Below are 25,736 nucleotides of genomic sequence, written 5' to 3'. Positions count from 1 at the left end.
CATATTCATAGGTTCCAAGGGTTAGGGCATGAATGTCTTGGTGGAGGTGGAGGGAGCCTACCAAAGATAAATAATGATATTTCAAACAGTGACTTTCATTGAATTACCCCTGAAGAATCTTCACTTAATGAGTAGGGGCTGTTCTTCTATTTCTAGGACATTCACTTGGCCAGGAGATTATATGATATGGCTGCTCAAACAAGTCCGGATGCTCACATACCTGTTTTCTTTGCTCTTATGAAATTGGAAACGATGCACTTGCTCCGCGATATCCTGTTTTTTAATGTAAGTTTGTCTCAATAGGTCCCGAATCTCTGAAAACAACAATAAGGAACTTTTGGATGGTAGGGGGGAGGAGATGATGGCTCTGGATCGAGTAGGAGGCTTGGATTTTTTTTTGACAGAATGTCTCTCCCAGCAGTTTACAATGAGATGGAAATGGATGAAATTGGACAACACCCTTGGACCATACTGGGATTTATTTGTCATTGGCCTAATTGTTGCTGTGCTGGTCTTCTTGCTTAGAAATCGCTACGGGTAGGATCTGGACCATAGGAAAACCTGCTCACGGGAACAGTTTACTTCAAGTTATCCTCGCTAAATAAAGAATTTCCTCGCCAAACTCAGGAGTCTGCTGCAGGTTTCCCACACAGGCCTGTGATGGAAAATGGACAAAGCTTAGGACCTGGCTTCAGAAACTATTTCAGACTTCCTGCTTAGGTGGGGTAACCACTAGTGGTGGAGTGAGGTGCTGGAGACTGGTCACTGGAAGTTCCTTATAAACTTGTTGTCTTGGTGATCCAGTCCCTAGTTAGGATAAAGGCCACCCATTTTCATGTTGTGATAACAGCCTTTCGTCTCTCAAGAGGACAACTGGGCTTCTCGGCTCCTTCATATATACAGAAGTAGGGAGGACGGGGAGTTTTGGGAGGCAGGAACACAGAGTCCTCAGAATCTGATAAAGACACAGACTTATAAATAGACCCTTCATCTTGCAAGAATGATCCTGTGAACCACATTGTAGTTCTGATGAGCGAAATTTCCTTGTGGCATGCTGTGCTGATTTACACTCATCACGGGGGGACCTTCTATCAAAGCTGCCCTTAGCACTTGTGCAGTGAACAGTGCCACCTGGGTCTGTCCAGCATTGTACCCCTCCCTGCCATCCCTCGCTAGAACCCTGTTTTCCCTGGGGAATCCCCTCTGAAGTTCCCATAGAGTGAGAGGATAGAGCTGAAGCATCTGGTTCCCTGACTCCTGTGGCAGGGAGAGCAAGGACCTGGGGCTGGGGTAGGGTGGCTGAGGAAAGAGCTGGAGGCTGAGGACTCCTGTCAAGGGCCAGCCTTGAATCTCAGCTCCATAGCTCTTTAGCTATTTGACATCTCTGAGACTCAGTCTCCTGATCTGCAATGGGAAGATCTCAGCAAGCTGGTACAAGGATTGATGGGATAATGTACCTGAAGGAACGATCACAAGGTCTGGTATTCTAGAATGAAATCCACAAATAGTAACATCTAATACTCTTTAAAAGCTCATGGAAAATTGAATGGAATATGGGGATAGCTGAGTTGATAACAGTCTGTGTGGCTTCAGTGCCCTGCAGTTGGTTCTCCAGCCAAAATCCTGGGTGTTTTGGTAGGAAAAAAATCATACTTGCCTACTTGAAAATCCAACCCAGCGACAGGAAAGGAGTGAATTAGTAATGTTCCTTGTAATCAGAAAGTGGAATGAAATAGTGAGAGAGCACTGAATTTAGAACAAAACAGCTTGGAGTTGAGGTCCAGCTCTGTCCCTTGTCAACTCTATATATGACATTGGGCACAATTTCTATAAACCTCAGTTTTTCCCCTATAAAATGGGATTAATTCTTACCTCACTGGAGAATTGTGAAGTTTAACATAAGCCTAACTTCAAAAATGCTTTATAAACATTATGTGTCCAAATGTCATTTGGTCATGGTCATTTATTTGACCATGGTCATTTATTTGACCATGAACTAATCCACACCTTTCTGAGGTCCAGGTGTTTAGAATTTCCTGGACAGAATCCATCACTTACTAGAAAGTTCCACTTCTTTTTTTTTTTCTTTTCAAATTTTTATTTAAATTCTAGTTAACATACAATGCAATATTGTTTCAGAAGTAGAATTCAGTGATTCATCACTCATATATAACACCTAGTGCTCAACACAAGTGCCCTCCTTAATATCCATCATCCATGTTGCCCATTCCCTCCATCAACCCTGTTTGTTGTCTATAGTTAAGAATCTCTTATGGTTTGTTTCCCTCTCTTTTTCCCTCCTTCCCATATGTTCGTCTGTTTTGTTTCCTAAGTTCCACATATGAGTGAAATCCTATGGTATTTGTCTTTCTCTGACTAACTTGTCACTTAGCATAATACCCTCTAGCTACATCGTCATCGCAAATGGCAAGATTTCAGTCTTTTTGATGACTGGGTAATATATATGTCTCTCTATATATTTATATATGTATCTCTCTCTCTCTCTCTCTCTATATATATATATATATATATCACATCTTTATCCATTCATCAGTTGATGGACATTTGGGCTCTTTCCATAATTTGGCTGTTGTGAATACAGAGTTCTACTTCTGAAGGAACTTTCATTTACAAACATGCAAAGAAGGAACAGGCATCCAAACCTCAGGTCAAGGCCTAATAGGCCTGCAGTGAATTATACCCCACAGGTGCCTGCAGTGTGAGCACATCAGTGACAGGGATAAGGACAACTAGAGGAGTATGGAAGGCAAATAGGGGGGTCCTGTCTCAAAGTCTGGATGAATGAAGATTGAGCTTCTTAGAGGTAAAGCTTGTGAACAGAGCTGCTGGCAGGAAAGAAAGGGCGACTCTGCTGTGTAGAGCAGAGCACTGTCAGAAATACAGGAGCAAGGACAGTGTGAGCTCATCAATTTCCCATTTCTGTTAATCGTACCAAGTAAATGTGGCAAAGCCATTGAAAGCATGAGCGGTTTAGGGTGATTGAACCATTCAAGTGTCCATTTCTCGACCTCCTGTCTGGAGCTGCCACAGAGGCAGCTGGTGCCTGCATGAGCCCCTGCCACACCCATGCAGCTGCCTGACGACTGGCCAAGAGTGAAGGAGCCTCCAACCTGTCCAACTCTTCTTTCTGCTTATGACAATCCCACCTCCTCCACCGGCACACAGAGCTCGTATATTACTTCTGCTTCTGATAGCTTCCTTGAGTACAAGCTTTTTGTTTTTCTAAATCCAGTTTTCTTTGTAACTCCCCTTTCCCTCTACATTTTCTTCCCTGGTTCTTTATTAAAGCCAAGTAGGTATTCAAGTCACTAAATTCTTTAAAAGTCAAGTATAATTAATTTTTTTTTCCTAGAGCAAGGGTCCAGAGTCATTTTATGAGGAGCATGCTTTCAGAATTCCGTGCTTTCCCCCAACATCTTAAGTGGTGGGTTTTAACAGCTGTGGCCGAGAGTGGCTGGTAAAAAGCAAGAGAAGAGAATACAGTCCCTCGAGAAGCAGTGGCATGGTACAGCTTGCTGCAGCCCTTTTCTAGGAATCCCAGGAAGCACAGAGAAAAGGGTGTGGGGAGGCTAAGGAGACTCTTCTGTTTTTCCCTTTTTTTTTTTTTTTTAAAGATTTTATTTATTTATTTGACAGAGACACACCAAGAGAGGGAAAAGGAGCAGGGGGAGTGAGAGAGGGAGAAGCAGGCTTCCCATTAAGCAGGGAGCCTGACAGGGGGCTGGATCCCAGGACCCTGGGATCGTGACCTAAGCCCAAGGCAGACACTTAACCGACTGAGCCACCCAGGCGCCCCCTCTTCTGTTTTTCACATTCCATCTTCAGGATGAGGCTGGAGGTGCACATAATTACCTCTGTATTCCACAGAAGGAAACAGAGGCTAGGAGAAGCTACACAACTTGTTAAGATCACACAATAGTGTGATCACATAATAATAAATAATGAAGCTAGAATTTGAGTCCAGACCTGACTCCAAAATACTTTTTCCTCCATATTACTGTTCCAGTTATTTCTTACTGCTTAACAAACTACTCAAACCTCAGCTGTTTAAAACAACCATCATTATATCTCAGGCATTTTGAGCAGGGAGTGGCTGTATGACCCTTCTGTTCCACATAGCATTGACAGAGGTCACTGGTTGGTGTCTAGCTGGTAGACAGATGGTTCTAGAGACTCTAAGGCAGTTTTGCAACCCTGGCACCTTGGCAAGGTGGCGGAAGGCTAGACTTAGCTGTGAGGGGTGACCAGACTGTCTGTATGTCATGATCTCTTCTGCATGATGGACAGAGTCATGGGACTTTTTACACAACATCTCAGGACTCCCAGAGAGGTTCACAGAGACCCACGCAGAAGCTGCAGGTTTCCTAAGACCAAGGCTCAGAAAATCCCAGAATATCACTTCTGCCACATGCTGTTGACTCCATCTCTCAATGGGAGTAGCAACAAAGAATTTGTAGCCATATTTAACCTACTACAAATACATGATCTAAAAACTGACCAAGGAGGGGGAAAAAACACGTACCTACCAAGGGTTATATAAATTCACTGAGGCATGGAGCTACTTGGAAGACAGGATTGTCTGTGAGGTGAGATTCTTCTTCCATGTTATAGACTTCCCCCTGCAATGATCTGATTACTTCTTCAGAATAGTGTGACTATTAGCAGAGGATACTTAAAAGCAGAATCATAGTATTTTGATACTAACTGATGAATTGGTTCTGTCTCAAGAAGAAAGGTAGGTGTAAGCAAAGTACATGGATTGGCAAATGTAAGGAGTATGTCGAAAGAACTGAATGCAGCAAGTAGGCCTGCTTCAGCATGGAACCCCAGACTGAGGAGCAAGGGAGTATGGGAAATGGTCAGTTTGAGCTGTTTCCTCTCCTATCCCCAGCTGCCATGCTTCTGGCTCTTCCATGGTAGAGGGAGAAGGGGTGGCAAGAGGTGTGGCTTAAGGACTAGGGCAGGTTATGCTAAAGCTGCCTGGAAGAAATCCTGCAAAAAGTGCTTGCTGAGCATGGAAGTTTACCATGTCCGTTCCCATGGAATACTTTTGTGGCTTTCTTGGGGATTCCACTGCTGGGAACGTTTTTTGTTTGGGATCTCCTGAGAGCTAAGCCTGAGACAAGGATTTGTGTCTAGATAATTCAACTGGAAGGTGATCCCAGGATTCAGAGTGAGGGAGCCAGAAGGATGAAAAGTCATAAAAGGTGTATTATTGAGGTCACTGCTATGGACAATGGGGGTCCTACCAAGGACCAAAAGTTTACAAAATATCTCCAAGTTTTATGTCTGAAAGATGAAAGGCTGGGGCACTTGCCCATCAGTTACCTCCTCCAACATCTGAGGATTGCTCAGGGCTGCAATAACTACCCCTCATCCCTTTCCAGGCTATTTCTCAGAGGCTTTGGGGATGTCTCTGAGATGAACAAAGACCTGTGCCTTCCCTTAACACTGGGCACAGCTAGCAGGAATCTGAGGTTGCAGGAAAAGGCCCTCCACAGCTCTAACTGAAATCAGAGCTGACCAAGAAAAGCATGTACTTCATGAATGAGGCCTCCTGAGCCCAAAAACCCTGCTCATCCATTAGTCCATCCAACAGATTCTCTGGTGGGACTCCCTACCTATGGTAGGCTGAATAATGGGCCTTCAAGAATATCCATGTCCTAATCCCTGGAACCTATAAATGTTAACTTCTATATCAAAAATAAAACTTTGCAGAAGTGATTACATATGGATTATTGAGATGGGGAGATTATCCTTGATTATCTGGTAAGACCTAAAAATCCAGTCACAAGTGTCCTAATAAGAGAGGGGCAGAGAGACCTGACACAGACAGAAGAGGAGGATGCAGTGTGACCACAGGGACTGGAGTGATGTGGGTGCAGCCAAGGAATGCCAGCAGCCATCAGAAGCTGGAAGAGGCAAGGAATGGATTCTCCCTTAGAACATATGGAGGTAATGTGGTCTGGCCAACACCCTGATTTCAGACTTCTGACCTCCAGAACTGTGAAGGAATGACTACCTGTCATTTTAAGCCACCAATCTTGTGGCGATATCTTTACAATAGTTCTAGGAAACTAATGAAGTACCCTCTCTCCAGGCAAGCTCTAGGCTGGCTCTATCCTTGTGTCCTTCATCTGGTCCCTGAAGAACACACATTCTTGCCCCTGCCCTTGGTGGAAGAGCAGCCAGCTCGAAGGACAGCCCATTAGAGAAGGATGATACAGAAAAAGCAGAATCATGGTGTTTGATACTAGCTCATGAACAGCCTCTGTATCAAAAGGAAATGCAGGTGCAACAAAGTAAATAGATTAACAAATGTAAGGAGTATGTTGAAAGAACTGAATGCAGTTAAGTAGCTCCTGACCTGCTTACTTCAGCCTGGGACCTCTGAGAAAGGAGAAAAGGAATGCTCCTCTGATTCTGCTGGTCTCATTCTCTCTCTCCCCTAGAGCAGGTAGCCATAGCCTCTCCCCACTCAGGGTCTGTCACACTCCAGGTTACCATCCCCCACACTCTAGGCACTTCAGATGAAGTTTTCCAAGCTGCTTCCTTTGAGCCCCTCTCCTTTGGTGACAGTTGATGGCAGAGGTCCCTCTCTCCCTCCTGCCTTGGGAAATACAACAGCAATCAGAAAGCTCCCTGCAAGAAAAAGTTGCCTCAAATACCCGAGCCCCCACTCTCCACCACTTTGCAAATCCACGGAGGACATCCAGCCACTCAGTTTAGAAAACTGGCTCCTTTAGTTAATTCTCAGCCTATAGGCCTCAACATAAATCTAGGCACCAAGAGTCCTGTATTATCACCCAGAAATCCCCATCTGACGATGTCATTACTAAGAAGCGTGCTCCGAGCTGGGAAAAAGCAAACAAAGAGCTCCAGTTCTAACTGTGCCAGAAACTACTGCTGTGGGCTCCATCAGGTCACTTACCACGCAGGCCTTGCCAGTTTCTTTCTCAGGAAAGTACAAAGGTTAGAAGAGTCTGCAATTCCAAAGCCACGAAAGCAACAGTGAGGTGCACAAAAGCAGCTTCAGAGCTAAGATGGCCCCCCCTACCACTGGCAAGTTAGAAAAGGCTCCTTCAGTTTGTAATGGGTTCATAAAAATAGTCTCAGCCAACTCTATTCCACACCCACGGAAAACACCTGAGGCATCAGAAAAGAAATTTATTCATTTTTTTAAAATAAAAGTCATTGTTACAAAAAAAAAAAAAGGAAAATGCAGAACGGGTAGAAACATAAATCATGGATTTCACATTAAATTTTGCTCTATGTGGGGCTACAGGTTTTCCCACCACTTCTGTCTTCCCTTCTTTCCTTACTCTGTGAGAATGAATTCTTTCCCCATGGAGTATTTTCTTATATATGATTAACATGGAAAAGCTATTTACCTCCTATAAGATGTATCCTTTTCATAAGGAAAGGTAGCAACCCACAGCAACAATAAACGTGCCATTGTAATAATGGCTTATTATTAACAGAAAAACAGAAACTAAAAATAGTGATTCCACTAGCACTACCTGGAGGAAAACAGTCTTGTGCTGAACATGCATTTCCAGAGGCACCATGGACCTGAAAGGTTTATAGTTCCCCAAACTCCAAATGCTTATCTTCTCAGCGTCTTCTGGGAAAACCCAAACTAAAATAATCTGTTGAAGAACGAATTGTCACATCTTCCAGAAAAGAATATCCTGGCTCAGAGAACACATAGGCAACGTGCCCAAGGTCACACTGATGAGGGAGCAGAAGGCTGGCTGAGGACAAAGCACCTCCTCCCCCAGCCCACCTCCCCCCTCTCCTGGGTGGGACACGTGTGACATTCTTCCAGAAATATCCCAACTATGTTAATGTTAATGCCTTGCTAGAGGGGAAAACAAATCTTTTTTTTTTTTTTTTTTTTTTAAGATTTTATTTGTTTGTCAGAGAGAGAGAGAGAGAGAGCATGCACAAGCAGGCAGAGGCAGAGAGAAGCAGGCTCTCTGCCGAGCAAGTTTAGGACTTGATCCCAGGATCCTGGGATTGTGACCTGAGCCAAACGCAGTGGCTTAACCAACTGAGCCACCCAAGTGTCCCAGGAAAAACAATCTTAACCTGACAATGGCAAGTCCTCTGGTATCTTGTAGGTCCTCTTTATCATATGAAAGTTCTTTTGAAACCTCCCTTTTTCCTTACCTCCCCCAACTGGGTAATATATAATCAGCCACTCCTCACAACCCCAGGGCAGCAACGCTTTCTGCCCACAGGTCCTGTCCTCATGCTTTAATAAAATCACCTTTTGACACCAGAGACGTCTTAAGAATTCTTTCTTGGTGTTCAGCTCTGGACCTCACTTATATTCTAAAACTTCATCAACACTGCCAGTTAGTGGAAAGATTTAGGATTCAAACTCAGAGCCAATCTCAAAGCCAGTGCTCTCTTCCATTCTATCCACCCTCCCCATTATGTTATTATCTTATTGTCAAATATAGCTTTTAACGTGACATCTATTATTTTTCCTTCTTCCCATTAAAAATATTAAAGTGAACTAAAGTTAAAATTTATATAAACTTCTTTAGAAAAATCCTTGTTTTAATCATGTTTTAAAAGCATCACAGAGAAAACCTTGCCAACATACAAAAATCCAAAAGGCTATCATTAATCTTGCCATGTAATTCACTGACAACTCAAAATGGAATGTGAAATCTTGATTGTGATCAATCAATGCCATTGACCAATACTGTGGGTCATTCTCTGAGCTATACTGACTTTCCACACTGTCTGGTTTTCTCTCCCATTCCCCAACCCCCTTCCCCACTCTGTGTAAATTTGCTTTCCAAAGATGGCTCCCTTTTCCAGATGAACAGTGTCAGCAATAGATACCATCAGTGCCCCATCCGGGTCCTCTCAGCCCAGTTCTCAGATCACCTGCATCTTCCATGTGCAGTCCCTGCACGTGGCTTCCTACCTCTAGTACCTGCATTCCTCGGTCTGAGGACGGTCCTTGGCTGCAGGAGAATTCTTGGCCACACATAGGGCACTAGGACCAGGCCTCAGCCAAAGAAGAGGAATTTCCCAGTCTCCTTGCCCTCAGCGGGCTGACTTGGAGTATTTAGAGCTCTCAGAAGGTGTCCAAGCAGGATTGAACCCCAGTAGTCCCCTGTAGTAACCTACTAACACATTTTTTTTTTTACAGACTTTTCTCCCGTCCATTTTTCCATTTCCTCACTTTCCCACTCCCTTTCCAAATAAACTACTTGCCCTCAAATGTTTGTCTCAGGGTGTGCTTTTGGGAGAACTCAAACCAAGATAGAATCTAAGGAAAGATCATATTTAAAATACCAGAAAACAGAGATAATAACCAAGTTGGGAATGAAATCAGCATCTATTTCCGTACACACTAGATTGTACACTCTGTGGGAACAGGGACCATATTTAATTTGTTCACTATGTATCTTGAAAATAGTTTATGCTGTTTGGCCCCACTGTATAAAAACTGAGAAGCATGTATTTATATATGTAATATATTAGAAAATTCTATAAAAGCACACATGAAAATGGAACATGGATCTCTGAGGCACTAGATAGAGGCCCTCTCCCCAAATCCTGCGGACTTGTCCTGAATGAGAAATTAATTTTTGCTGTGCAAGCCACTGGTAATTCAGAGTTTATTTGTAACTGCTGCCTAGTCTATACTAGTCTAACTAAAATAAATAACAGGTAGATTAAACCACTTTGTACAGAAGCATTAAGAATTAGCCTAGAAAAAAACAAAACAATCAAGAAAAATGTTAACATACCAGCATGAAGAAATAATTTTTAAGCACCAAGTAGTGAAAGTTATCACAAAGGAAAATCTTACAGATATGAGTAGAAATGAAATAAAATTTCGGTACATTAAGAAAGCCACCACATACAAAATGATAGAAATGTGGAAAAATGTATGGAATGAATATGTCAGAGAGTTAAGGTCCTTAAAGTTTAAAATAAACTATGAAATAGAAAAAAGTGGGGGAAAAGACATGAAAAGACAAATAATTTAAAACATGATCAACATTGATTTGTGCTACATTTGCCCGCACTATGCTTTATACGTTATATTATTCTTCCTCACAGTGATTCTATAAAAGGGGGTACTATTATCATTTCCGTTTTAAAAGGAGATCACAGGCTTAGTGAAGCATTTTGCAAGACTCAAAAAATTGCACAGCTAGTAAGTGTATGTGAACTTGAATCTTATCAAATGCCCGAATGAGCCACTACCCTTTCACAGGAAAATACATGAGCTCATACTTAATGATCAAAGTAGTATTTGAAAACAATAATATATCATTTTTCACTTATCAAATTGGCAAAGATCCATGAAAAATTATAACTGAAATAGCGAGGGTGTGGTAAGACATCCACTCACTCTTCATTCATCTGTAATTTCTGACCATTAAGTAATTGTTGAAAATCCATGAGAAGCCAGGTACTTTCTAGGTCCTGAGAGTGTAACAATGAACAAAATAGACCTAAGTCTTTGCCTTTCTGGAACTGTCCTCTATCCAGCAGGTATATATTGGTACAACTTTACTAGGGGTGCAGCTTGATAATAATTATCAAGAACCCTGAATATGTTCATGATTTTAATCTAGTAATCCCACTCCTAGTAATTATGCTATTCATTTTATAGCTATGATGAGAAAAAAAATAGAAAAAGATACAATCCTACGAAACAGAAATCTCTTACTAATATATGATTTACTCGCATGATGAAATGTTACATTGTCATTAAAAAGTTGTCATTAAAAAGTTTTTTAAAGAATGACAGGAAAATGCTCACAGTATGATATGTGAAAAGGACAGGATGCCAGATGATATACTATATTTGATTTTTGTTATCTAGGTATCTAGTAGTATAATACTGGAGAGATAGACACTGAAAATTTAATGGTGATTGATAGGATTTCAGGGTTTTAAGAATTATCTCCCCAAATGTCCATAGAAAACCCATACGACATTTATAATGACAGTACGGGGTAATTAGGAAAAATATTTTCAGAAAGTCTTGGTCATCTTTTAATGGGCAGCTCAAATGGGAAGGAAGCTCCCTGCCTGTGTGGTATTTACTTCTCACTGGATACATTCTTCCTTCCCTCTAGCATTCTCCATCCTCTCCCCAGCTTCCAAGCTGATCAGTCAGTCATGGGTTCTTACTGATGACCACCTCGTAGAGCTCCCATCCTCACATTTCAGTGTAGACTCACCCTTATCACCATCTGTTCCTCTATTTGGGATGCTTCCACCTCTCTGGACACTTAGCTCTTTGGACCTAAATGTTCCTTCTCCCTTATGGCATTCCTCACACTGTGTCAAAAAGAAATGATGTTCCTCACACTGTATCAAAAAGAAATTATGTTCTTTTTCAAAAAGAAATGATGTACCACTCCTCAACTAAAACTCTTCAATGACTCTACATTGTCTTTAGGATGAAGGTCAAACTCCCTATTATTAGTTTGGGTTCCCCTGAAGAAAACCTTGAGACAAGAACTTGGTATATGTAAATCATTCACTCTGTCTGGGCCATAGAAAGCACTCTGAATTATCTATTCCTACCTTATTTCATTAATTCTAAAATACATATTTTCCCCAAATTTAACATCTCTAAAATTAGGATACAAATCACAATGAACAGCACTTAGAATTGGAAAAAATCCTGTATCTTTTGTTGTTGTTCTGCCCCAGCTGACTGAGGGCCCTTAAAGACTGCAGCCTCTTCATCATTACACCCTAGTACCTGGCACGATGTCTGGGACCTAGTAGGGGCCCAATGAATTGGTGGAATAAACAACACAATTAGCAAAGTCTTCCCTGATACCCTCCCCGCCCATACAGATGGCATATCATCTCTCTCCTTGAGTTCCCCACATGCTTTGGCCAGACCTCTTTTCTGGCATTTCTCATAGTCTATCACAAACTACAGGGGAGCACCTGTGTTACCCTGCACCACTGAAATGAAGGCAGGATCCCTGCCCTATTTATTTGAGAATCACCACACACTATTTGGTATAGTGCCTTCACACATGTGTCTCAATCAAAGTACTGTTGGTTGCAAACAAACAAACAAACAAACAAAACATAATGTCAGCTTCACTGTGGTCTCCAGTCAGCCCAGGGGGAGCTCTGTGAGGGCAGCAATTAGGTCCTTCTCATCACTGGGTGTCCAGTGCCTTATATCTAGTAGATGCTCAGTAAGTACTGAATGATGAACTTGCGCACACCCACCTTTCTTCAGCCTCCAACCCAGTCTGACACACTCTCCCTCTCCAACACAAGCTCATCACCGAGCGCACAAAGAAAGACTCATGTGTTTTTATAACCAATATGGCAGCACAAGTCCTTCAAAATCCACAACCATAGGAGAAGAGAGGTTAAAAATGGGGTCTATCTGTGATTCAGTCCCGCTGCAGGAAAAGCTGTTGCTCTAGAGCAAGTTTTTAGCTTTCAACGCCCCCACCCCAGCTCTCCACCCACCCCTGCCCAAGCCAAATTAAACCAGAATCTCTGGGGTAGGAGCCAGGCGGTAGTACTTTTCAGTTCTCAACATTCAGTCTACTATAATCTGCAACATAGAAATTTGCTCTAAATAAATTCCACATAAGGGGTGACTCCAAGTTTTGCAAAGAACTCAATATGGAAAGCCCTTAAATGGAGTGTTGTGCAAGGGACCTCAAGAACATTCACTTGGCACGCTTCACGACTCTGCATCCCACGTAGGGGAGGTGTGGCAGCCGGGCCCCAGCTCTGCTGGGATTGCATGAAGGACGTCAGCCTTCCACAGTTTCCTACACCAGACTGTGGAACACCTGCATTGCAGACCCAACTCTCCACCACCAGCTAGTGACTTCAGGCAAATCCATCCCTGAATATGGAAACTAAGGAACTCAGTTTCCTCAATGGTAAAACGAGATTTCTCTCATGTCTTATACCTCAAAAGTTTTATAATTCTAATCTGGCCTCTAGACAAGAAACAAAATGTCTATAATAGAAAAGTGCTTTAAAATCTTTTCATGTGAGGCAAGAACAGAATTATTTCTTAAACTATGAGGTTTATTTTAATTCTTAGTTGTTGGGGTTTTTTTTTTTTTAATGTTTTATTTCTTTTCAGCATAAGTTGTTGGGTTTTTTTGACACCCAATTAATTTCATCCAGCATTGGTATCTATGTTTTGATACAGAAACACTTTTTTTTTGTATCATGTGCTTGTGTGAAATAAATTATCCTAACTTGCATTTAATTAGTCAGAAAATAATGTCTAAGTGCCTCTAAGAAAAAACATTCGATCTTCACCTAAGAGAGAATTAGAACAAATATCACTTAACTGAGATCTATTTGAATTTTGCCATAGAGGCTAAACAGCTGCCTGAGGTTGTGCAATTTATTCCTTTTTATTTTTTTAAAGATTTTAATTTGTTTATTTGACAGAGAGAGAGAGATCACAAGTAGGCAGAGAGGTAGGTAGAGAGGTAGGCAGAAAGAGGGGGAAGCAGGCTCCCTGCCGAGCAGAGAGCCTAATGTGGAGCTCAATCCCAGGACCCTGAGATCATGACCTGAGCCCAAGGCAGAGGCTTTAAGCTACTGAGCCACCCAGGCGCCCCCAATTTATTCCTTTTTAAAAAGAGATAATGACTTGAAAAGCAGTGTCTGTTTATTAACCAATCTTCTTGTGTGAGCAAGAGGGAATTTTATGTAGGACAAATGGTAAGCTAGCATCACAACATAAGTCAGTAATTTATTCCTGAAAGCATCCTTAAAATTCATTCTGTCTAGAATAATAATAGCTAACATTTCATGCTTATTATGTGCCAAGCACTGTTCTAATCGAATATATTATTAACTCATTTGATCTTCACAGCTACCTTCCCAGGAGAATAGCCTATCTCTTTTACAGAAGAGGAAACTGGGTCAAGAAACTTGTTCAAGGCCACACATTCAGGACAACCAGGTCAGAGTCCATGCTCTTAACCACTGCACTGGACTGCCTTGAGAAAGATCATAAACAATTTTTCAGGTGAGTAGATTTTGACAATTGAATGTAGGTTCTCCCGCAACTATTCAATTCAACAAGGCTATACAATGCTTAGCATTATCTAGGCTAATGTTCCCTCAAACAGGTTCAAGGCCTTGCAAAGCACCTTGATAAAACGGTTATTGGGTCATTAAGTCCGTTAGTCTGGAATTCAATGACAGCTGGACATCTTGCCTGGACTTGAGACCTACCATTCCAACATAATGCCCACCAGCACCACTGCAGATCTTGCTTTGACCTTCCATCATAGCTCTAGTCTTATTCTCTAGGACTGAGCTCTTCCCTGTTTCCCAGTCCCAGCAATTGTGTCCCGTACCGTTATCCATATCTGCTTTGTATGATACCCAGATCCCACCACAATAAGAATCTAGCCTTGAAGTCCAATCAAGTGGCTGATTCTTAGGATTTGCTGCTGAATATGCCCAATGCAACTGCTGGTCTTTCCAGTCTCCTGCTGTTTTCTGTGCTCACAGAATCCCATTGTCTGCTTGGCAGTGACTCCTCTGGGAGTTTCCTGAGGCACATGAAACTCTGGTTATAGCAATGCCAATAGTTCAAAGAACTGAATATTTAGCTGAAGAGGAAGAACTCAAGGATGGGAAATAACATATAAATGGAGAAAGGAGAGTGAACTAACAAAAGTTCAAGATGGTCTGGGACAAGAAAGCAAGATGAACTTGAGCTGAATTTCTTTTTTTTTTTAATTTTTTTTAAAGACAAATTTATTTATTTGAGAGAGAGCATGAGTGGGGTGAGGGGCAGAGGGAAAAGCAGACTCCCTGCTGATCCTGGGACTCTGGATCATGACCTGAGCCAAAGGCAGACGCCTAACCAACTGAGCCACCCAGGCATCCCAAGCATGATTTAAAGGATGGCTGAGTGTAGAGTGGGAGGGATGCAGAAGAGGTCGGAGGGCAGGTAGCTCTGCAGGAACAGATTCAAACACAGGGGTGAGCATGTTTTGGACAGTGGATGGAATCACCTGCCTGGTTCCAATTTGCTGGTTGGAGTGTACAGTGTTGTGGCCGATTGGGGGGACATAGAAGGAAAGAATGGTAGCTCTTGGAAGGCTTTGACCTTCCTTTGACCTTAATCGCACTGTTTGTCATCTATGAGACTGAAGTCCCATATTGGCTGTGCCATTTATGTGACTCTGAAGAACAGTCTCCCTGAAACCGTTTCCTCCTCTGAAAAATAGGGACAATCGTACTAGTATCCACCCCATAAGGAGCTGTGAGGATGAAATAATTGAGAATGCATATCAAAGGCTTGGCACAATACAAGAGTGCAAGAATGCACTTTAGAGAAAGGGCTCTATCAACTCATGACACTTTGGTACAGGTTAAAGGAAGCTGCCTTTGTTGAGAAGTTCAGTTGGCTTCTCAAGAAACGATGCAGATTTCCTGACTCAGAGATCACAAGGTACTTCCTATCTATGTCTTTGCTTGGTCTTCCAGAGTGCTGCCACTTGCAGCCGGAGCACTGTCTCTTCTGGTCTTACTGACAGAACCTTGTCACCTGGACAAATAACTGGGAACTTCCTGCGAGATTCAGGAACACTTCCTACCTGCTAAATGTTTGGTGACTGTGAAAAAATGGCGTGTTCCGTGGAAAATGTAGAAGGCAGTCCATGCTGAATATGTAAGGATGTGGAGCCCTCCTTTGTGGCCCACGGTCTTAGAGCAACGATGATGCATTTGGACCACTTCTAAGACCAGGAGACCTAAGGTAAACCACACTGTGCCTACCTTATCCTCAAATGAAATCCAAGATAATTTTGAAGGGAAAAGACCCCAAGCATCAGCATGGAGTCTGAAAAACAGCAAAGAGAGGAAAAAGAAAGGTAAACCAAGAAAGAGACTCTTAACTATAGAGCCAATCTGATGGTTACCAGAAGGGAGGTAGGTAGGGGATGGTGAAATAGGTGATGGGGATTAAGGAGTACATTTGTGATGAAAACCAGGTGTTGTATGGAAGTGTTCAATCATTGTATTGTACACCTAAACCTAATATTACACTGTACATTAACTATCTGGAATTTAAATATTTATGGAAAAAAACAATAAAATAAATCAATATTGTAAAGAATTTCAAAAAAAAAGGAAGAAAGAAATAAGGATGGAGGGAAGGAAGGAAGGGAGGGAAGGAAAGACGGATGGGTGGACAGATGGAGGAAGGATTGTGCAGCTGGGAGGGCAATCGTATCAACTTGTCTTGGGACCCAGCTCCTAGTACTGGGCTAAATGCTTATGATATCATCCCGCTGAATGGCTCACTGCCATCTTCCCACCATGACATGATGAAGGGGTGTCCCACAGTCCCTTTAGTGACAGAAGTTCCCTATGGTCAAGGTTTCCAAACAACAGGAAGACAGTAGAAATGTTCCATTTGAAAAAGCCCCTCAGGAACTTGGAAGGCAGGCCTGTGCCCTCCTTTAAGACTGAGTACCAAACCTGTGATTTCACAGATGAAAACCCTGAGGTCAGAGATGGAGTTTGCCCAAATGTTAGGAACCAACAGGGCCAGGACTAAATCCAGATCACGACTCCCAGGCCCTGCACTGACAGAGCTACTGATGGCATCCTGAGCACCTGCATGACAGTTTTGTCTAAGGAGTCGAGAATGTCCGGACTACACTTGCCACTTCAAAAGTGCAGGCAATTTACCTTTACATTTCAGCAACAGCTAGCAAGCCAAGATCAAACCCAGCTTTAGGAAAACCTTTACCTACTTCCACAGCATCATGCTCATCTGACAGCCTGGCAATCAAGTGCAGTGTCGACAGTCTATACTGGTAATAAGTTGTCAGGAACTCAACAGTTAAAGCAAAAGGGAAGGGAGTGAGGAAGCCACATGTACTTTTAACACTGAATCCTCATGGTCAGAATTTGACTTTATGGTTTCATTTGACTTGACATAATTTGAAATAGCAGGCTATGTTCTACACTTAAAGCAACAACTTGACATACCCCGGGCACCCAACTTTTCTCAGACAGTATTGTCGGTTATCTATTGCTACATTAAGACAGGACTCCAAAGACAGTAGCTTAAATGACAAATATTTATTATCTCAGTTTTCAGGCTTTGGAAATTTGGGAGAGGCTTAGCTGGGTGGTTCTGGCTCAGGGTCTCTCAGGAGGCTGCATCGAGGTATGTCAGCCAGGACTGTCATGATGTGAGTTAGACAGAGTGGAGGATCTGCTTCCAACACAGCTCCCTCACACGGCTGCTGGCATTTCCTCACCTCTATATCCTCTCTACGGTGCTGCTTGAATGCCCTCACGCTATGGCCACTGGCTTCCAGAGTAAGTGATCCCAGACAGAGCAAGGTGGAAGCAATGCCTTTCATCACCGTCTCTCAGAAGTGACACACCTTCTCTTCCATATTTTATTTGTTGGAAGGGAATCACTCAATTCAGCCCATGCTCAAAGGGAGGGAAATTAAGCTCCTTCATTTAGAAAGGAAAATATCGGGGCGCCTGAGTGGCTCAGTGGGTTAAGCCTCTGCCTTCGGCTCAGGTCATGATCTCAGGGTCCTGGGATCGAGCCCCACATCGGGCTCTTCGCTCCATGGAGAGCCTGCTTTCTCCTCTCTCTCTGCCTGCCTCTCTGCCTACTTGTGATCTCTGTCAAATAAATAAATAAAATCTTAAAAAAAAAAAAAAAAAAGAAAGGAAAATATCGCACAATCTGTGGATAGATTTTAAAACCACCACAAGTCCAAAACATTATTTACTTATTTGTTAACAACTTAACAGTGCCCACTGTACCTTCCATTATTTTCAAATTAATTGTTTTTATACCAGCAAGATAAATCTCTCTGTCAAGTATCCAGGCAGAGAACCACAGTATACCAATTTCTGAAAGGACAGGCCCACTTATGGTAAGTTTCCAAAGATAAACTTCACATTATTAATGACAACAGTAATAAAACACTACTTCAAACCTCTCCCTGCAACCCAAAGCTCAAAACATTTCTTCTTGGGCAAGAGAATAAAATAGTAACTTACAAAGGAGTAAAATAACAATGACTATGCCAACTATCCTTCTTTTCCCCAGATATCTATTAATCTTAACTTCTTTCCTACACAGAATCCAATCCTGATATACTTTTATCTCATCCTTACTTAAGGGCCAGATGTGGAGTATAAAAACTTTGTCTTCAGTACAGGCCATACTGTAATTGTTCCCACCTAATAGATAAAATGGTACTAAAACAGTCTGAAAAGCAAAACTTGCTTCATACTTTATGAGAGACACACTTGTGCCACTTTTTATGGTCATATCACATACTTTTTTTTTTTTTTTTAAGATTTTATTTATTTACTTGACAGAGAGAGAGAGATCACAAGTAGGCATAGAGGCAGGCAGAGAGAGAGGGAGAAGCAGGCTCCCTGCTGAGCAGAGAGCCCAATGCGGGGCTGGATCCCAGGACCCTGAGATCATGACCTAGGCCAAAGGCAGAGGCTTAACCCACTGAGCCACCCAGGCACCTTTCACATCACATATTTGACGTCTAGGAGTGGCTTCCATCTCAACAAATCCTGCAAAATGTTTCTATAAAGCAACAATCTTTGTTTTGTTTTTAAAAGATTTTATTTATTTATTTGACAGAGAGACGCAGGGAAAGAGAGAGAACACAAGCGGGGGACTAGGAGAGGAAGAAGCAGGCTTCCCACCAAGCAGGGAGTCCAACGCGGGGCTCAATCCCAGGACCCGGGGATCATGACGTGAGCCGAAGGCAGTAGCTTAACGACTGAGCCACCTAGGTGCCCCAACAATCTTTGTGGGTTTTTTTTCTCTTAAAGTTTTTATTTATTTATTTGACAGAGAGAGAGATCACAATAGGGAGAGGTAGGCAGAGAGAGAGGGGGAAGCAGGCTCCCTGCTGAGCAGAGAGCCCGATGCGGGGCTCGATCCCAGGACCTTGAGATCATAACCCGAGCCGAAGGTAGAGGCTTAACTCACTGAGCCACCCAGGTGCCCCAATCTTTGTTTTAAAAATATAAATTTTCATATACACTGTCACTTCTGGAATTCGGCATACCAACAATGTGGAATACTGTTAAGAACCAGAGAACAACCCAAAGTCTCCCAGCAGCCAACAGATGTCCCAGTGCGCACAGATGGAAGCCCTGTTAGACTGACAACTAAAAGCAGCAATTTGGAAGCCTAGCACAAGAAACTCAAAGGAGATTTGTTAAGGGAACCAATAAAACCCAATGCATTTTACTGCAAAGGAGAGTCCTTTTCCCAGAACCTTGCTCCTCTTTCCTACCTTACACACGAATCTAGAAACCTTCTAATCTGAATTCTAATAGATCAGTAAGTAGAATGGATTCAATAAAGTTCATTTTTGCTGGGCTGATGAAATTGACAAGTGGCAGTAAATCTAAAAAGAGTTGGATAAGAGACAAACCACATCATTCCAGTGTCGGAATAAGCAATACAGTACAACTTGAGTTTATGATAATAACTGTGGAGTTATAAAGAAATGGTTATGTCCTACACACCATTCAAGAATATGACACATTTTGGATATATTATTGCTTAAACATTTTTCTAGATATGTTTCCTCAGGCAAGGGAAACAAAAGGAAAAATAAACCACTGGGACTATACAAAAATAAGAAGCTTTTGCACAAGAAGGAAACCATCAACAAAATGAAAAGGAAACTTACTAAAAGGAGAAGACATTTATAAATGATAAAACTGATAAGGAGTTAATATCCAAAAACATATAAAGAACTTATACAACTTAACACCAAAACCCTCCAAACAAACCAATTAAAACATGGGCAGAGGACCCAAACGGACATTTTTCCAAAGATATACAGATGGCTAAGAGCCACATGAAAAATATGTTCAACATCACTCATCATTAGAGAATTACAAATCAAAACCACAATGAACTGTCACCTGCACCTATCAGAATGCCTAGAGTCAAAGAGGTAAGAAATAACAATTGTTGGCAAGGATGGGGAGTAAAAGGAACCCTCATACGCTATCAGTGGGAATACAAATTGGGCCAGCCACTGTGGAAAACACTGGAAGTTCCTCAAAAAATTAAAAATAAAAATACCATGTTATCCAGTAATTCCACTACTGGGCATTTACCCCAAGAAAACAAACAAAAAACAAAATTAAAAAAAATATATGCATCCCTATGTTTATTGCAGTGTTATTTTATTTATTTGAAAGAGAGATAAAGAGAGGGAGAAAGAACAAGTGCACACACAAGCAGGGGGAGGAGCAGAGGGAGAGGGACAAGTAGACTCCCCGGTGAACAGGGAGCCTGGTGCTCAATCCCAGGACCCCAGGATCATGACCTGATCTGAAGGCAGACACTTAACTGAGTCACCCAGGTGACCCTATTGCAGTGTTATTTATTATAGCCAAGAAGCAACCCAAGCGTCCATCAATAGATGAATGGATCAAGAGATGGTGTTTAGGGCGCCTGGGTGGCTCAGTGGGTTAAGCCTCTGCCTTCGGCTCAGGTCATGATCTCAGAGTCCTGGGATTGAGTCCCACATCCGGCTCTCTGCCCAGCGGGGAGCCTGCTTCCCCCTCTCTCTCTGCCTGCCTCTCTGCCTACTTGTGATCTCTCTCTGTCAAATAAATAAATAAACTCTTTAAAAAAAAAAGAGAGAGATGGTGTTTATATACATATATACAATGGAATGTTATTCATAAAAGAATGAATTCTTGCCATTTGCAACAACATGGATGGACCTAGAGGGTATTAAGCTAAGTGAAATAAATCAGGTAGAGAAAGACAAATACTGTATGACTTCACATGTAAGTTGAATCTAAAAAAACAAAGAAACAAAAACAGAAACAGACCCATAAATACAGAGAACAGATGGTTTCCAGAGGGGAGGGGGATGGGGGTAGGCAAAATGGGTAAAGGGGAGTGGGAGATACAGTCTTCCAGTTATGGAATGAATAAATCTTGGGGATGAAAGGTACAGCATAAGGAACATAATTAATGGTATTGTGATAGCATTTTATGGTGATAGATGGTAGCTACACTTATGGTGAGTATAACATAACATAAACTTGTCAAATCACTATGTTGTACATGTGAAATTAATGTAATGTGTCAACTATACTTCAATTTTTAAAAATAAAATTTTAAAAATAAAGTATTGTTACTTAAAAAGAATGAGATCTTAATCACTTGGAAAACACAGCTATTCAGAAAAAATGCATTGCTTGAGGTTTTCAAACAATTAAAGCTTGATAGATACTTCAAGCAGATATTAACTAAAAAAATAATTTTACTACTGTCACTCATGTTAAACAAAAAGTGTCCTCAATTAGTTGTGCTAATTTTTCTTTCCTTTGTTTTTTTAAGCCATGATCTTATTTATTTATTTATTTATTTATTAAATAGCCCAGGATAGACTCCTTTCCAGGCTACCACCATCCATGTATCCATAATCAGCATGAAATAAACAGGTAATATTCTTGGTAAGAAACTTCAAATTTCACAGAAAGATAAAAAAAATGAAAAGTACAAGTCTCCCTGGCTTCTGGCCACCTCCTAAACCCGACATTCAAACCTGACAGATGCACACACACCGAGTTCCTCAGTCCCATTCCTCATCAATAAGCACTTCACAAGTGTGTATGCATTCTTCAAAAAACAAATAATGCATACAAAACACATGTCCTTTAGGAAATATAGTCACCATAGTATTTATCCGTTCCTCAGTCATCAGTTTGCAATTTTAATAATAGGGTTTTTTGTTATTTTTCTCTTCTTCCTTCAAATTCTGAAAATTAAGCTTAAAAACTTGACCAAATTTTACTTCCTGAATATTATTTTCCTGTGTTAAAAACAAAATAAGAGTTAAAAAGAGTATCCCAGTTTCTATGTTATGCCTCTATCAGAAAGGATGAAATCCAACTTTTGTATCAACATGGATGGGACTGGAGGAGATTATGCTGAGTGAAATAAGTCAAGCAGAGAAAGCCAATTATTATATGGTTTCACTTACTTGTGGAGTGTAAGGAAAGGAAAGGAAAGGAAGGAAAGGAAAAATAGGGAGGGATTCGGAGGGGGAGACGAAGCACAAGAGACTGTGGACTCTGAGAAACAAACTGAGGGTTTTGGAGGTGAGGAAGGTGTGAGGTTGGGTGAGCCTGGTGGTGGGTATTGTGGAGGGCACGTATTGCATGGAGCACTGGGTGTGGCACATAAACAATGAATCTTGGAACACTGATAAAATAAAATAAATTAGCCTGGGAGAAGGGTGAAAAGCAGGCATAATATGGTTCAAAAAAAGAATATCCCAGTTTCTAATATTGATATATTTCCTACCCAAAACAGCAAGAATAGGAATTTCTTTTTCTCCTATAAAACCTTGGTTTTTAACTGTAACTTAAGTTTTTCAAAGGGCACACTTTCCCCCATAATTTAATTCAATTCAAAATGTAACTGAATATCTACTATGTGCAAAGCACTATTCTGTGGACAAGGCAGATACTGCCCCTACCCAGGAAGAGCTTGGTGCCAGTGTGGTCAAGGGAGGGAAGGCAGGGGGAGATAAACACTGTAATAACTTAACTAAGGCTAAAGAGAAGGCTGGGGCCCGTGCCTGGTGAAACGGTGAACTGTAAAGGACAGCAATGGCTTTCCACCGCCTGGTGAATCAGACTCAGTTCTCACCATTTTTTTTTTTTTTTTTAAGTATGGTTAGTTTTGTGCCTTATTCCATGTGAACTGGCATAGACCTGTCTCTACTGGGTTTATTTCAACATAAATGACAAACAAGCAAGTGCCACCACTTGGCATTTACCAGTGAGGATGAAGTTTTAACACACCTGCTCAGGGTCCCACAGTTAGAAAGCTGTCAGCACTACTCCCTAACTCAACTTGGAGCAATGGAAGTCGCCACTCACTCTTGATTGCTTCCCAGCCTCCTCCCTGCTTCCTCATCACCATCTTCTTCCCTCCATTCTAAGCTGTCTGAGCCTGACTGCTTCCACATGATGGTGATCCCCACTAGATGATAATGGGACAGTGGGCCTGGATCAGAATAACAGTGTCAAAGTCCTGAAATGACAAAGGAAAGTCAAACAACAAAGAGCATTTTTCATCACTGTGCGGATACTTTCACACAGAATTTTTCTTCTGTAGTTCTTTAAAATGGTCCCTTCTTACTAAGGTAGCATGGGGTATAAAACCCTAGGGTCTTACCCAGATCATGAAGGTAAAAAAGAAATGATTGAATTCAGATGCTTAAAAAAAAAAAAAGGTTGAGGAAAGATTCAATAAAGGTTCACACTTGCCTGAAGTATAAAACTATGTAATAGCTCTGGAGAGACATATAACCCTATACTGTCTTCACAACAAAGATGACAGTGTGACAAATAATTTAGCTTGAGTAACTTAGTCATTATAAAAACTGTTTTTATTCCAAATGATCCATAACTCTAGATCATCAATCAACTTGTCTTCCTCTCATCTCCATAGCTATCACCCTCTCACGGCAATAACAAAAGATCAGGAGAAAAAGGTACAAAATGTCAGTGTGAGCAATGTCTTTCCATCAAGTCAGCATTTATAAATGTGAACATATTTGTAGATTTTTTCATTGAAATATCTTCCTGCTTTTGGCTGAATCTGTAAATAAGACATTCAAATCACCAGATAACAGTATCCATATGAAAACAGAAACCACATTAAAACTGAAAGGGTTACCAAATGTAGATTAGGATTAGGTTATTCTAATTACTACAAGTCTGATAGTACATTGCTGATAGATCGCTTCTTGCTTCAACATATAATACGTTTAAATGTGAAAGTTATCCAACTTTGATGAAAATTCTGGACTACATTAACATTGAATAAAATATTTATTGTGACTTTTTCCCCTGTGACATAAAATTGTTTATCCTTCCCAGTTCTCCAAATGACACAGTTGCCGAACCTCTTTCAGCTGGTCTTGCCTGAAAATAATGAAATATTAAAGATATTAGAAATAGATACACAGCTCTACATGAAATCCCTTAATGCCATATTTTTTTAAACCCACCCTATGTAAATAAAAAGTAAATGAAAACATGAACTCACTAAGAGAAATGATTTGTCTTAATAATATTACCTGTGAATCATGGTATTTCCATCCTATCATGTAATAGATCTGATATGTGGCAGGTACTGAACCATCCTCATTTTTGTACATTTCTATAAAGACAAATAATGGTTACAATCTGAAAAAAATGGAAGTAGGAAGAAAAAAATCTGCTCAGTAAAAGTCATGTCTCCGAAGAGAAATGGATATTGGGATATTTGGAGGACTCTGAGAATGCCTTACATGAAAAATCCTCAACGCTGAGAAGCTGACAGAAATACAGTTAAGGGCTGTTTGGAAAAAGAATATGGAACTACAGGATCTGTGTTCTGAAAGGAAGGACAAAAAATCTGATGCATCAACGGGAAAGGAAAAAGTACTGGCAACTTTAAGGGATAAACCCGGCAGGGCACACGTTCCTCAGTGAGGGGAGGGTGGGGAAAGACGGCCCGCTCGCTTACCTCTGTACACCGCCGCCGCTGCCAGCATCGTGTCTCGGTGCAGCAGGCCTTTTCTATTCCAAGCACAGTTACTCTCACCCATACCTAAAAATACACTACAGGCAGTTTTAGATAATACCGCCAACAGCTGAGCTGCTCAAAGTACAATTTTAACCTCACATCCAACAGTGTACCCATCCCCATTCCCTAATAGGTTGTAGCTAGGCTCCTTATTGACTCTAAAACAAAAACTACTTGAAGTTTCTGGATATTAAGACCAGAGAAGAAGTCAAATTTCAGGAGGCAAGTCCCATAAGCACACCTTACTTGCTAACAGTGGTCAGATGGGCAAAAGTAAGGCAACTGACCCTCCAGCTGAGTCACAAGGAGTTGCAAGTACCTTTCCAAGGATGCCACCTTTCATGCCCCTTTTAGAGCACTGCTACAATGCCTCACTCCCTCAAAGCCATAAATGTCTGATTGTGAAACTTGGGAGAGGGCTCTGAAATTCATTAGACAGTATCAAAACTACAATGTGTTTTCAGATTTTACAATATTTTCTTACTCCCAGATTAGGAAGAAATTATATGCATTCTTTACAGGGGCACTTTTCCTAATGTTTTAAAATTTAGACTTCTGGGACACCTGGGTGGCTCAGTTGATTAAGTATCTGACTCGTAATTTCAGCTCAGGTCTTGATCTCAGGATTGTGAGTTCAAGCCCCACATTTAAGCCAAGTCCAGTTTGGAGCCTACATACATACATATATACATATACAAAATTTTAGACTTTTGAAAAAAAAAAGATTTATTTGTCAGAGAGAGAGAGAGCACACACAAATAGGGAATAGCAGGCAGAGGGAAAAGCAGACTCCCCACTGAGTAAGGAACCCAGTGTGGGACTCGATTCCAGGACCCTGGGATCAAGACCTGAGCTGAAGGCAGATGCTTAACCCACTGAGCCACGGAGGCATCCCTAGACTTCTTTTCGTCAAGTTGATAGCTAAAAGCTAGGATTGATATTTTTCTACAATGAGTGCTGTGTATTTGATTTTTTTTTTATGCACATACTTAAAATTCCACTGAAAGGCCACATTTTAAACTAGTCCAAGAAATTAAAACAAATTTCCAAAGTAAAAATCCTTTAC

The 25,736-nt window shown here is 41.4% G+C and overlaps 2 protein-coding genes across 6 annotated transcripts in view; one reads left to right on the top strand and one right to left on the bottom strand.

The window, feature by feature from the left end:
- Window positions 1-619, top strand: part of SEL1L2 (SEL1L2 adaptor subunit of SYVN1 ubiquitin ligase) — a 113,924-nt gene extending 113,305 nt beyond the window's left edge. The window contains exons 20-21 of the mRNA XM_080814495.1: window positions 157-285; window positions 422-619. Of these exons, the coding sequence (XP_080670621.1) occupies window positions 157-285; window positions 422-541 (249 nt within the window). The 3' untranslated portion in view covers window positions 542-619. The remainder of the gene's footprint in view (window positions 1-156; window positions 286-421) is intronic.
- A 22,849-nt stretch (window positions 620-23,468) lies between these two features.
- Window positions 23,469-25,736, bottom strand: part of NDUFAF5 (NADH:ubiquinone oxidoreductase complex assembly factor 5) — a 30,782-nt gene continuing 28,514 nt past the window's right edge. For 4 of the 5 annotated variants that reach the window (XR_013967366.1, XM_080812842.1, XM_080812844.1 and 1 more), the window contains 3 exons: window positions 24,611-24,694; window positions 24,180-24,262; window positions 23,469-24,024 (listed from right to left, as the gene is read on the bottom strand). Coding sequence is in view for 3 of the 5 variants with exons in the window: in XM_080812842.1 (XP_080668968.1) it covers window positions 23,932-24,024; window positions 24,180-24,262; window positions 24,611-24,694 (260 nt within the window). In the remaining 2 variants the exon portion in view is untranslated. Of the gene's footprint in view, window positions 24,025-24,179; window positions 24,263-24,610; window positions 24,706-25,736 lie in introns of all 5 variants that reach the window. The other variant, XR_013967365.1, reaches the window with a different exon arrangement.

This window comes from Martes martes (assembly GCF_963455335.1).
Source record: "Martes martes genome assembly, chromosome: 9".
In the NCBI taxonomy this organism is placed as follows: domain Eukaryota; kingdom Metazoa; phylum Chordata; class Mammalia; order Carnivora; family Mustelidae; genus Martes; species Martes martes.
Note: the sequence above shows the minus strand (reverse complement) of the source record. Positions and strands in the feature narration are given on the sequence as shown.